At 38.3% G+C, this 14,392-nt stretch overlaps 1 protein-coding gene across 2 annotated transcripts in view; it reads right to left on the bottom strand.

Annotated features, from left to right (window-relative positions):
- The window catches only part of LOC104596711 (ion channel protein), a 79,646-nt gene that overhangs the window by 24,203 nt on the left and 41,051 nt on the right, over positions 1 to 14,392 (bottom strand). For both annotated transcript variants that reach the window (XM_010257969.3, XM_088887906.1), the window contains exons 8-9: positions 3,420 to 3,518; positions 2,708 to 2,902 (exon numbers count right to left, since the gene is read on the bottom strand). In XM_010257969.3, coding sequence (XP_010256271.1) covers positions 2,708 to 2,902; positions 3,420 to 3,518 — 294 coding nt within the window. The remainder of the gene's footprint in view (positions 1 to 2,707; positions 2,903 to 3,419; positions 3,519 to 14,392) is intronic.

The raw sequence follows: 14,392 nt of genomic DNA, 5'->3' as shown, positions 1-14,392 counted from the left end.
AGGCAGATGGCGGCGGCAGGAGAACTCCAAAAACGAAAAAGGCTGAACTGCTTCTTCTTTTTCTGGAGAGTACGAGATCTAATCTCAATTCGCAGGAACCTTTCTTGCAATTTTTCTTGGTTCGAAATCTGTTGTATATTTCTCTCTCAATTGGTTAGTTTTTCTCCTCCTTTCTTCTTGATTAAGAAACCTCCTAAATCAGGAGTCATCCCAATCCAAATCAGTATTTGGATAGGGGATTATCTTAATCCTATCTGCAGATAGAGTTAGGTTACTCCTGATCTTATCAGGAGGTTACCAGATTCAAATCTAATTTGAATTTGGTCTCTAAGAGTGGATAAGGCTAAAGGCCCAATCCTTTTACTAACTTCAATCTCAAATTCGCCCCATGGATGGGTGATCATATCAGCCCACCTCGAAATGGGCTTTTGGCCCATTAAGTGTTCAGTGTCTAATTACTTTCCAATCTGCTGCCCAGTTGAGCTTCTTTGTATGGCGTGGGACCCAAGCATTGATCTACACACCAGCCACATGGGTTCGGCCCAGCCTTTAATACAAGGCCCAGCCGAATTCACTGAAAAACTCAATGAACCCCTTGAGTCCATCATATGGACCCTATGGGCCCAACACTTACATTAAGTGGTCCCTGGGCCAAGCCATCTTATAAAAACCAAGGGACTGTGGGCAGGTGCAAGATTAGCCCATCAGGTATTATCCTAAATGGTCTTACACTTAACCTCTCAGCCCTTAATGATCAAGCACTGCCCGACAAGAGAGGACCTCTCCCTCCGCTGCAAGGAACAGTGTCGCACTCTCCTCTCACATGGATCCCAGGAATTAAAACCATTTGCAAACAATTTGAAACCGTACATATAAATATAAGTATGTTAATTTTGCAAAACAAAATTCCAACGATTGAAATCAACTGCCGGCAGTTTGGTTTCCATCAGAAAGTGCATTCCCGATCATTACCCTTTGTCCGACAAAGTGGCTGATTCTGTCACTATGATCACCCACTCAGATGAATTCTCAAACTGCCCCAACATACCCAGGTTTTGATCCCCGCTAAGGATCTCACTAATTGGCATATCAAAGGCAGCCTGATCCAGCACCTAGTGAAGTGTCATAATCGAGTCTAGGGGTCAGGTGTAACTTTCCAATTTTTCCCATCTATCTCCAAGGTCCAGGACAAGACTGGAAATCTGGTCCGGTTCAAGGATTCAAGTAATCCCATACTGCATGTGCCTCGGGTCTTACCCTGGTGGCTGAGACAGGCCATCCCAACATTTGGTGGCACACCAGCATCAGCCTTGGCAGGATAAATCTCCCCAGACTTATCCAACGGCTGTGAACATTTAAAACTAACATGAATCTCTATAAATGTCCAGTTTTAGGGTTTTACATAGAATTAAACCAAACAACATGAATCAAACATGCAATTATTTATTTCCACTAAATAACAAGTACATCAAATCAGATTGAAGCTAAGGGCATACATAAACTGTCTAACAAATTGGGTTATAGACAGGTGGAAGTGGAAGGGGGCTCAAACCTAATTATTTCTTGGGCAAGCTACAATAGACACATCCCCAGGACTCTTAGGCATTGAAAATGACGTATATGCTGACTTCAAGTGGGTGAGAAGCACAGCAAATGGAATGGCTGAGCACCTTGCTTTGAGGCAGCAACCGTTTTGGGCTTCTATGTAATACTGTTCAGGCTCTTAGGTCGACAGTGCTGTTAATTGAACGTTTCAAATCCATCTTTCATCAATTTTAATAAAATACTTTTTTCTGATCATCAAAAAAAAGTACCAGAACTCTTTGTTCAGAGAACCATATACACTTTTTACATTTAATACAATCTTACTTTACCTTCTTCAAAATAAAAAACAAAAAGTAGACAGTGAGCATGTCCTCAAAGGTAAAAAGGTTAACCTCTATTTTTTTCAAGATCTTTCAATATAGAAGTAAAGTAAATATAAGATAAAAATCATAGTATCTTTTGGGTATGGGTGTATAGAGTAGATCTACCATATGACAGAAAACCCTAAGGTTAGGGTTTATATCAAGACGTCCAGTAAAAGCAAACACATCAACAAAAAGGAGAAATTAGGGTTAAGAATGATAAGAAAGAAGGTTCAGCATTGATCAATAAGAGACTATACTCTAGAGTATATTTTGGGCATGAAATCATAGAGAGTTCTTTCCTTTCTGGTGTGGACCATAGATACAGTAAGAGAACAGAAACAACAAGATCGTAACTGAACCATCATCTTCCCATTCATATGGATCCCATGATGCACAAATGGTATGGCAGGGATCAACAGAGAAGAATTGATCTGGGGCCACCTGGCCCAGGTGCTGATGTGTAAAAGGGTGTGTTTTTAATTTGTCATTTGCACATTAGTTTTTGGCTCTTTGTACTTCTCTCTCCATTCATATGGATCCCATGATGCACAAATGGTATGGCAGGGATCATCAGAGAAGAATTGATCTGGGGCCACCTGGCCCAGGTGCTGATGTGTAAAAGGGTGTGTTTTTAATTTGTCATTTGCACATTAGTTTTTGGCTCTTTGTACTTCTCTCTCCATTTCAAAGATGTGAAATTTGGGGCTTCATATCTGATAATACTTCAAATGAAATACTAATTACTTTTTCTTCTTTAACAAACAAGTCATTATTTTTTGGAAAGGATGCAAACTCACAGAATCAAATGTCTCCAGAGGAAGGCTTTCTAAATGTCGACGGATGACAGCATTTCCTTTCCTATGTACAAGCTTTATGTTCTTTAATTCTGAAAGATCAAGGCCATCATCAGTAAGCTTCTTCTCTCTTTCTTTTTCTGGGACCTCATTAAACATCCATAATTCTGAACCTCGAGCTAAGAATGCCTCTAATACCTGAGAAGTTGCAATGGGAAATATGCTCAGAACATCATAGAGATTGAAACTTGATAAGAAGCCATAACTATGAAATAATTCATCTGCATTTTAAAGAAAGCACTACTCATGATAATAATAAAAATAAGAAAAAGAAAAAACACAGGCTGCCAGCAGTCAAAAGTTGAAAGCAAGTTCTGAACCTAAGACCCAATCACTCAATAATACATGACGTTAGAAACTTGCATTTAAGTGGAGTGCATAAAAAATAAAAGTAACAAAATTGAATATCATAGACATGAAAATAAGAAAAAAGCTTGGTCAAGAAATAACCAGCGAAGATTCAAACACAGGCATAGGATGGAAAGAATGAACATACAACTGATTTAGCTATTCTGAGAATAGAAACATGGTACTTAAAGCAATCTGGACATTGAAAAATCACAGCAGTACAGAAACTTGGACTAGAAGAGAAATTATAATCAGAATGTCAACGAAGATTCAGATTAACACTGAAAGATCTGTGTGTATAAATTACCCTAATCATATCATCAATGTCACGGCGCCAGCCACAGAAAAGTATCTTTTCTGGATATTTAGAAGGGCTATAAAGATCAGGGAAATCTCCCTTATGTACCTGCATCATTGAACAAATAATAAAAAAATATTTCTCAAACATAGAGCTTTATTATGATATAACAATTCCACAGCACTGTAAAAATAGTACAGAACGCTAAGTCTTGAATCAACCAAATCATTTCCTTGGAACAATTTGTCTTTTTTTTTAATGAGTAATAATTAATTTTTCCAATCTTATGAAGAAAACACTTAAGTCACCCAAAAATGGACACTATAGCAAGGATCAAAGTATCAGTATCAGGTATCATATTGGACAACTCAGATACGGATACAATTTGGAAACGCATGAGCATGGACAAAAAATATGGAAATGCTTGGATACGCTAGGGAAATACATACAAATTCCATATATACATTAATAACACTAATTCAAGGTCAAAATAGCCACAAATAATGCATGATACATAGGAATTGTATATTTTAATGATATATATGAACAAATATGTTACAATTAATATAGTGGGATGAAAAAGTAGCCTCTTCAGCAACCTCTATGTCTCCTTGGAAATCAATACAGGTGGTATACCCAAATTTTATCAATTATATCAGATATGATGTGGGAAGTGGGACTTGGGTATTGTTTTGGGAAGACTTTGGTCGGTTGAACCCCCCCCCCCCCCCTTCAGTTTGCCTTTCCTAGCCTCTATTCCTTGTCGTGATTTGCTTCCTTGACTCCTTCAAGGATTAACTAGGATTTCAGGTTTAGAAGGGGTTTGAGGGACAATGAATGTGAAGCACTCATCCAATTACTGGGTAAACTCCACCAAACTTTCCATGATCAGTCAAGGGAAGACACTAGAATTTGGTCTTGTACCCGTAATGGTATTTTCACTTGTGCTTCCTTCCTTAATGCTCTCTTGCAGTCCAATAACTTGGGGGAGAACTTTCCTATGAAAGAAGTTTGGAGCAAGCCTATCCCACCTAAAATCCAGTCATTGTGTTGGGAAGTTTGTCTTGGAAAGACAAATAAATACCTGTGATTTGCTTCAGAAAAGAAGGCCAAACGTTAGCCTCTCACCCCACATATGCTTCCTTTGCAATGCAAGTGATGAAACCCTATCTCATTTATTGCTGTCTTGCTCTCTTGTTCTTAGTATTTGGGAATTCTGCTTCTCTCTTTTTGGCTGCAGGAGGATATCACCACAGGATATAGTGTGCTTATTCAGCCCAAGCTTCGAAGGAAAGAACTGGAAGAATTTTTAATGAGAAAAGCAGATAAAAGGAGGAATTATGTGAAGTTATTCTAATTAGAGCAGCTCATTGGATAAAGACAAATTGATGCATTCAAAGATTTTTCAGTAAATGACATCATAAGGGCATGGTCTGAAGTGGCTGCCTCCTCAAGAGAAAAGGAAAAGAGGGTTATGATGATGTTGTTATGATATGATCACCCCCAGCAGCGAATAAAGTAAAATTGAATTTTGATGGGAGCTCCATGGGAAACACTGGAATGGCAGGTATTGGAGGAGTTTTTAGAGACTGCATAGGAAAGTTTTGGCTATGATTTCCCTTGGGGTTGGGAGACTCATTAAAGACAGAATTGATGACACTACTTCAAGGCTTAAGACTTGTCAAACAAGCAAACTTTCAACATTTGGAAGTAGAGGGGGATTTGAAGATTATCATCTCATGGGAAAAGAATATTCAGCTCACGCCATGGATCTATAGGCATGAGTTTAGGGAAATTGAAAGCATAAAACAGGAGCTGAACATTACTTTCAATGGGTAAGGACTGCAAATGGGATAGCTGATACTCTTGCAAAACAAAGGGTAAATAGGCAACAATTGTTTTTGGGTGCAATTGTAACATTTGTACCTTGTGGGGATTGATTGGACTTATTGTAACTTCAAAATTTAGTACATTTTAATAAAATTATCAGTTCTCTTTGCTGATCAAAAAAATTAATATAGCAGGATGCATAGATGTCATACAATTTCATTGATAATGTATCAATTAATAGTCCAAGACACATATTATATAGAATTTTACAAATTAGTACATCACAAAACCTATATTTTGTTATTTTCCATTTAAGTCCAAGGAACAAAATATATGCAACTATTATATTTGATTATTATATCAATTATTTTTTATTTTACTATTTTTAATCTTTTAACATTAACAAAAACTTCAACTAAATATTAAATTTTCAAATGTTTGGTGAACAATATTTTTACTTTTGTAAACGATAAATATGTTACCAAAGTTGTTAAAATTTCTAAGATGCATATCATATGCAAATTCATAATTTTTAATTACTAAAATAATTATTCCACTATTAATATTTTTATTTATATAACTTTTCTAAAGTAAAAATAATTTTTGACATAATAGAAGATTAGTGAATTTGATAGGTTCAATTTAATAATATATTAATATTTTGTAAATAATATTTTTATATTTATAAATAATAAATATGTTTTTATTTAATGTAAATTAAAATAATAATTTATAATTTATAAAATATATAAAAATTTTAAAATACTTATCGTGTGCAAATTTATAAATTTTAAGTACTAAAATAATTATTCTATTATTGATATACATGTGAATTTGATAGATTATTTATTCCATTAGTTTATAAAATATCAATTTTGAATATTATTTTTTTTTTATTTTTAGCTAGAGTTGTTGAACATAAACATATGTATTTGTTTGGATTGCATGTAGACACAAAAATAAATAAAAGTTATTATATTTCATTTATTATCAAAAGAAGCAAGGTAGCTTAGTGATTGAACATTGCATTTAAGACACTATGAGCGTTTTTTTTAATAGAGATACATGGTATCAATGCGTATCGGTCCATATCGGTGTGTATTTTTTTTTTATCAATATCCATATCGGTGTGTATCAGACCGATACAATGCGATACGTGCTGATATAGGCCCATATCATCTCACTATGCACAACTCAAGGGATACACCCTTGTTTGTAGCATATCTCATATTGGTTGTATCATACTAATACTTCAATACTTGAGTATTAGTAAAGACCAAGGAATCTCATTTTTAGTTATGTTTACTTGTTTAGAACAAAATACAATGCATTATGTAGGAGAAAAACATGATGAGAGATGGGGAAGGTTGCAATGAAGGGAAGGGTTGGGAGCCAGATAAAATATAGAGTTTGACTTGCACAAAGTTTGAGAAACTCAAACAAAAGGAAGGCTATGTGGATGGGTACAGTGAAATGGTGAGAGATGATGATAAGGGAGGGGTTGACTCTGGTAAAGGAGGATTTCAAACTTTGGTTGTGGATCCCATTGATGAGAGGGGTTAGTTAGATGCAAGTGCTGGTAAAAAAGGAGAGGTGAAAACATATGCTGAGAACGATGAGGAAAAAAAGAGAAAAAGAAAAAAAAGTTCTGAGGTGGAAAGATTAATTTGTGATATCGAAGGGCATTTAGGGTTTAGTGGTAGAGGAGATAGGAGGAAGGGTGTAAGGTAAGGAGTTGTGGTCTACAGTTGAGGGATCTTTTCTTATCTATGCCTATGAGAATATTTAGTTGGAAAGCTAGAGGACTAAGGAGTGCAAGGAAAAGGAGGGTAATCAATGATCTACTAAGAAGAGAAAAGCGTGATATTGTACTACTGCAAGAAACAAAATTGCCGGAATTGGATGGAAGGTGGGTGAGGAGTGTATGGAGGTCTAGGGGAGTAAGATGGATTTCAACCCCATCTTGGGGAGCTTCAGGAGGGATTGTCAAACTATGGAAAGATAATGTAATAGAAGTAGTGGAGGAGCTGATAGTTAGGTTTTCAGTTTCCATCAAATTCCAGAATGTGAAGGATGATTTCACTTGAGTATAACTAATATCTATGGTCCCAATAACTATAGGGAAAGGAATGATATGGAGGATGAGTTATATGCAACTTAGGGTTTCTGGGATGGCCAACGATGTCTGGGAGGGAACTTCAACGTTATACAATTTTCAAAAGAAACTAGTAATCCCCAATAGTCCATCACAACTAGCATGAGGCAGTTTTAATGCTTTATTGTGAACTGTGAGTTAAAGGAAATTCCACTTCTACAAGATAGATTCATTTGGTCTAACCTATAGGAAACCCCTTTGTAGTCAAAGTTGGATAGATTTATCTTTAACTTGGCCTGGGAAAATTATTGGGGAAACTTGGCATCTACAGCTCTACCCAAGGTAACATCAGATCATTGTCCTATAAGAATAGGTCTGGAAGATTTTACCAGTGGGCCTAAACTGTTTAGGTTTGAGAACATGTAGCTAGCCCACCTGGACTTTGTGAATAAAGTAAAGAATTGGTGGAATGAGGAATTAAGGGGAATAAAGTGGAAAGGGGTAAGATTTCACAAGAAATTGCAGAGGATAAGATCCAAAATAAAAGAGTGGAACAAGGATCCTTTTGGAAGAGTTAAGGAGCAAAAAGTGAGTCTAACCTCTAGGATAAAAAAAGTTGGATGAGAAAGAATCTCAAACTGATCTGTTTAAAGATCATAGAGATCTGAGGAGACAATTAAAGGACCTGGAAGAGGTACTGCTAAGAGAAGAAATACAGTTGGAGGTAGAAATCAAGGCACAAGTGGATTAAGGAAGGTGATGGAAATACTAAGTTCTTTCATGATGTGGCAAATGTGAGGAGAAAGAATTTTTTATCTAAGCTAGAGGTAGAAGGGGAGGTGTTCACTAATCAAGATGAGATTGCCAAGAAGTTTGTGGACCACTTTAAATCGACTTGTAGAAGACCCTTGAATGAAATGTTAGAAATGGAAGGGGTAGGTTGGCCAAGATTGGATGTAGAGAAGATTAGGTGGTTGGAAAGGAATTTTGAGGAAGAAGAGATTAGACAAGTGGTGTTCTTAAAGGATAGATCTAAAGTTCCAGGTCCAGATGGTTTTACAATAGTATTTTACCAAGATTGTTGGGAGGTGATAAAAAAAATGATTTGTGTGATGTCTTTAAGGAGTTCGCAGATAAGCACATAGTCGAAGCATCAATGTTACTTTCTTGACTCTAATCCAAAACAAATTTGATGTCATCCATCCTAAAGACTTCAAGCCAATTAGTTTGGTAACAAGTATTTATAAAATTCTGGCCAAGGTTCTTTCTTTAAGGATTAAAGAAGCCCTCCCTTGCATCATTAGCCCATGGGGCTTTCATTTGAGGACGATGGATAACTAATCAAATCTTGATTGCTAATGAATATGTTGAGGAGATGAAGAGATCCAAGCAAAGAGGCTTTGTACGTAAGCTGGACCTTTGAGAAAAACTATGACTTGGTGGACTAGCAGTTTCTAATAGAAGTTTTGAGGAAATGTGGGTTTGGGAAAAGGTGGTGTAGTTGGATGTTTGATTGTGTTAGTACTTGTCATTACTTCATTCTAGTAAATGGAGTGGAAAGTGATTTCTTTCCAGCCTACAGGGGTATTAGACAAGGGGATCCCCTTTCACCTTTTTTTACATTGGTAGCTAATGTGTTCGGTTGAATTATCACTAGGCATGATAGGGAAAATGTGATTAAAGCCTTTGATGGAGGCTATAGTGAGAAGGTGGAAAACCTGAAGGAGTTGATTAAAGCCTTTGAAGAAATTTCCAGTTTGAAAATCAATTTAGAAAAGAGCTCCATAGCGAGGAACAACTTGGAGATTGAGGAGATTGAGGCTATTGCAGATTTTCTTGAGTGTTCTATATCCTCTTGGCCTTTGTCCTATGTAGGGCTTCCATTAGGGGCAAACCCTATAGAGAGTTGGTTCTGGATTCCAGTCATAAAGAAATTTAAGAAGAGGTTAGCTTTGTGGAAGAAGAATTATATCTCTTTGGGTGGAAGCGTCACTTTCATAAAAGCTATCATCACGAATCTACCTACTTACTACCTCTTTATCTTTAAGATACCGCCTAGGGAAGTGAGGGAGTTAGAAAAATTGATGAGAGACTTTCTTTGAGAACCGGGAGAGGGTAAAAAAAGATCACTTAATCATATGGGAGGTTGTGGGTAGAAGCAAAGAAGAAAGGGGGTTAGATCTAGGAAATGTGGTTAAAAATAATTTGGCATTGCTAGGGAAGTGGTTATGGAGGTGGCCTTTGGAGTGAGAAAGGCTTTGGCATGAAGTGGTGAAGAGTATTCATGGATGCTCACAGAATGGGTGGATGTTGGTACATCAAGGAGGGGTAACCTGGCAACACCATGGAACTGTTTCACCAATTCTGATGTTTATGTTTACGATATCGTAATGACAAGTACTAACACAATACCTGTGTTAATAGGCACGCCCAGGCGCACAGGCAAGGCGCATTTTAGGGCATGCGCCTCGCCCAGGTCCTAGGCGCACCCCTTTCAAAAAGGGTTTGTAGAAATCCTTACTTTTTTATCCTTTCATGGTACAACTCCCAACAACAGTCTCAACTTTGCATATCTTCTACCTGGGCTTATAGCCATTCTACAAAATTTTCTTTCAGCAGTCTCAACTTTGCATTTTTCCTACCACATTGGACTCAAGATGCACCTCTCTATTTTGCCCATCCTACTCTAGTTCTATGGACACTGCCTTCCTCAACTTCCGCCTTGTTATGGATTATCAAACCATTTAAATAGAAGAGATCATTGAGATATCTCTTGGTCTCTAATCCTAGGTGTACCCTGATTTCTGCTCCTGTTATCATTAAATTTGCATTCTGCTACTAATATGCATCCTACTCTAGTTCTATGGACATTATCTTCCTCAATTTCTCTCTTGTTATGGATTATCAAACCAATGAAATAGAAGATATCATTGAGAAATTTCCTGGTCTCTAATCCTAGGTGTACCCTGATTTCTGCTCCTATTATCATTAAATTTGCATTGCATATATTCTCTTTTAGTCATACTCATTTTTGTCCATTAATCTGATTATTCATTTAATCCCTTTCTAGTTTCATCAATTAAAACTATGACATCAGCAAACAACATACACCGGGGTCCCCTGAATATGTTTACCATATCGTAGAATGTAATTATGATGTTTATAGTATAAACAATTTGTCCTATGTAGGACAACTTTATGGGATACAAAGGCTTTAGGATGGTCCGTGGTGCTTCGGGGGAGATTTCAATGTAATCCAATTTACGAATGAATCAAATAATCCCCAACAGGTCATCACAACCAGCATGCGGAGATTCAATGATTTTATTAATAACTGTAAATTAAAAGAACTCCCAATGCTGCAAGCCCTCTATACTTGGTCCAACTTTCAAGAGACACCAACCTGCTCCAAATTAGATAGATTCCTTTTCAATGAAAGCTGGGAAAATAAGTGGGCGGAGTTGATAACTAGGGCTTTACCGAGAGTCACTTCTGACCATTGCCCCATTGGCTTAGGACAGGAACCTTTTAGGCAAGGACCCCGACCTTTTAGGTTTGAGAACATGTGGCTAACTCACCCGGACTTCGTCAAGAAGGTTGAGGAATGGTGGAGAGAAGGCCTAAGGGGGGTGAAGTGGAAAGGGGTAAGATTTCACAAAAAACTTAAAAGATTGCGAGCACATGTGAAGGAGTGGAATAGGGAGAATTTTGGGAGAATAGAAGAAAGGAAATCCTCAATGTTGACCCAAATAGAGGAATTGGATATGAAGGAATCTCAAAGAACCATAAGCCCTCAGGAGAGAGATCGGAGATGGGAACTAAAAAGAGAGTTAGACGAAATTGTTTTGAGAGAATAAATTTCTTGGAGGCAGAAGTCTAAATGAAGATGGATTAAGGAAGGAGATGGGAATACTAAATTCTTTCATAACCTAGCCAATGGAAGGAGAAGGAAAAACCTAGTGTCCAAACTAGAATTGGATGGAATAGTCTTTGATACCCAAGAGAGGATAGCCAACTGTTTTGTTGACCACTTCAAATCCATTTTGAGGAGACCCCTAAGACCTAGTGTGGAGTTGGAAGGTGTTACCTGGCAGAGGCTTCCAGAAGAGAGTAGAAGTTGGCTGGAAAGGAATTTTGAGGAGGAAGAAATCAGAAAAGCCGTTTTTTCAATGGACATGTCAAAAGCACTAGGGCCAGATGGGTTTACAATGGCTTTCTTCCAAAACTGTTGGGACATAGTCAAAGAAGATTTAATCGATGTCTTTAAGGAATTTGAGGATAACCCAGTGATGAGTCGTGGAATTAATGCTACTTTTTTAGCTTTAATTCCCAAGAAGAAAGAGGCCAAGCATCCAAAGGATTTTAGACCTATTAGCTTGGTGACTAGTGTTTACAAGATTGTGGCTAAGGTCTTATCTTTGAGGATAAAAAAGGTGCTTCCTTGTCTTATCAGCCAAGCACAAGGAGCTTTTGTTCAAGGGAGACAAATTGTAGATCAGATTCTAATAGCAAATAAATGTGTGGAGGAGATGAGGAGATCAGGGCGTCAAGGTTTTGTTTGCAAACTTGATCTTGAAAAGGCCTATGACTTAGTGGATTGGGGATTCTTACTCTTTGTGCTAAGGAAGTGTGGGTTTGGGGAGAAATGGTGCAAATGGGTAAATGGTTGTCTGTCCAATTGCCATTATTCCATCCTAGTCAATGGAGTAGTTAATGATTTTTTCCCAACTAGTAGGGGTCTGAGACAAGGTGATCCTATGTCACCTTTCCTTTTCACTTTAATCGCCGATGCTTTTAGTAGACTCCTCTCAGAAGCAGATAGAGCCGGATCTCTAAGAGGGTGGAGAATAGGTAGAGACAGAGTTTAACCCATCTCCAATTTGCAGATGACATAATAATCTTTTGTGAAGGTTGTGATTTGATGGAGGTAAGGAATCTGAAGGATTTAATAATTCACTTTGAGAGAGCCTCAAATTTAAAGGTAAATTTTGAGAAGAGTTGTGTTGTGGGAGTTCACTTGAACAGAGAAGAGTTAGAGTCTATAGCAGCCTTGCTAGAATACACCTGCTCTCAATGGCCTTTATCCTACCCAGGACTTCCTTTAGGTGCAAATTCAAAGGAAAGTAGGTTTTGGAACCCGGTGGTGGAAAGATTCGAAAAAAGATTGGCAGCTTGGAAGAAAAACTATATTTCCAAGGGGGGTAGAGTTACTTTGATTAAAGCAACTTTAGCCAACTTGCCTTTATACTTCTTGTCAGTCTTTAGAATTCCTAGAAGGGAGGCAAAGAGGTTGGAAAAACTAATGAGGGATTTCTTATGGGAACCTGGTGAAGAGAAAAAATATCACTTGATTAGGTGGGAGGTGGTGTGTCGGAGCAAGGAAGGAGGTCTAGGATTAGGGAATGTGGTGAGCAAGAATGAGGCTCTTTTAGGTAAGTGGCTTTGGAGGTGGCCCGTGGAGAGGGAAAGGTTGTGGCATGAAGTAGTGAAAAGTATCCATGGTTGTTCCGAATCAGGTTGGGATGTGGGAGTATCCCGAAGGGCTTTGCTCACAACACCTTGGAAGGTTATCCCTAGCATTCTCCCTAAGTTCCTCAGTTATGTAAGGTATGATGCTTGCTCTGGAAACTCCATTCTTTTTTGGGAAGATACTTGGGTGAGCTCTCAAGCCCTAAAAGACCGTTTCCCTTCTCTCTATTCCATCTCCCTCTTTAAAATGAAACCCATTTCTTGGTTCCTTCCCCCCCCCCCCCGGGTTTGCCCTTTGGCCTTAAATTGGGATTTTGGGTTTCGAAGACGGTTAAGGGATGAAGAATCTCTGTGTGTTTCAGAGCTGTTGTTGCTTCTAGATTCGGTGTGTTTGGACCCCCCTAACCCGGATAGAAGAGTCTAGTCCCTAACTTCAGTCGGCTCATTCACTTGTGTTTCTTTCTTTAAAGCCCTTTGCTCTAACCCCTCCTCTCAGCTCTTCCCTGTTAAAGAGGTATGGTCAAGACCAATTCCCCCCAAAATAGTTGTGTTCTGTTGGGAAGCTTATTATGGTAAGATCAATACTATGGAAAACTTGCAAAAGAAGAAACCTTTTATGTGCTTGTCCCCTAATTAGTGCTCTCTGTGTAAAGTGAGGGGTGAGGACTGTAACCATTTGCTGATATCATGCTCCTTCGCTACCAATATTTGGAAATGGGTCGTTTCTTTATTTGGGTGCAGGTGGAATTTGCCCTCTGAAGTAAAGCTGCTGTTCACTCCGGCTGCCTTTGGGAGATTGACAAAAAGAGGGAAGCTAATGTGGAAATGTATCAGAGCCGCTACATTGTGGACTGTATGGGAGGAGAGAAATGCTAGAATATTTCAAGAACAGGAAAGAAGCCTTGCTGAAATCAAGGAATCCATATCGACAAGGACTATCTCATGGTTAAAATCTTCACACTTGTTGGCAGATTACACCTTTGATGACTTGAGGAGAAATTGGGCTGCAGTGGCTGCTACAGTCTCCACCAAGATCAAATCACAAGCTAAATGGATTCCCCCACCGGATGGTGTGGTAAAATTGAATCTTGATGGTAGCTTCCAAGGTAACCCAGGGCGATCGGGAATAGGTGGGATTCTGAGAGACAAAGACAGCAATATGTTGTCTCTATTTCAGGACCAGTGGGTGAAAGTGATTCAGTAAGGGCAGAGCTACTAGCAGCAGTACAAGGTATACAGATGGCTAGTCAAATTGGAGTGACCAATCTGCTAGTAGAAGGGGATTCCAAGGTAGTAGTAGGCTGGCTAGTTAGCCCAGAAACAGCCTGTTGGGGCTACAGGGATCTGTTAAAGAAAGTTAAATGGTTGACAAGGAATATGACTGTCAGGTTTTAGAGGGTCAGAAAATCAGCAAATGCAATGGCTGATTCTTTGGCCAAGCAAGGGGTGTCAAGGGGAGATCTATTTTGGGCTACTTTGTAATTGTGTCTCAGGCCTGGGCAGTTTTGGTGTATATGGTTCAGTCCTAGAGGGGTAACATCTCGTGCCTCCTGCTAGGCTGATTGTATTTTTGATATTTGATTTAATA

The sequence above is a fragment of the Nelumbo nucifera genome, chromosome 5 (assembly GCF_055504915.1).
Source record: "Nelumbo nucifera cultivar China Antique chromosome 5, China Antique-T2T, whole genome shotgun sequence".
Lineage (NCBI taxonomy): Eukaryota > Viridiplantae > Streptophyta > Magnoliopsida > Proteales > Nelumbonaceae > Nelumbo > Nelumbo nucifera.
Note: the sequence above shows the minus strand (reverse complement) of the source record. Positions and strands in the feature narration are given on the sequence as shown.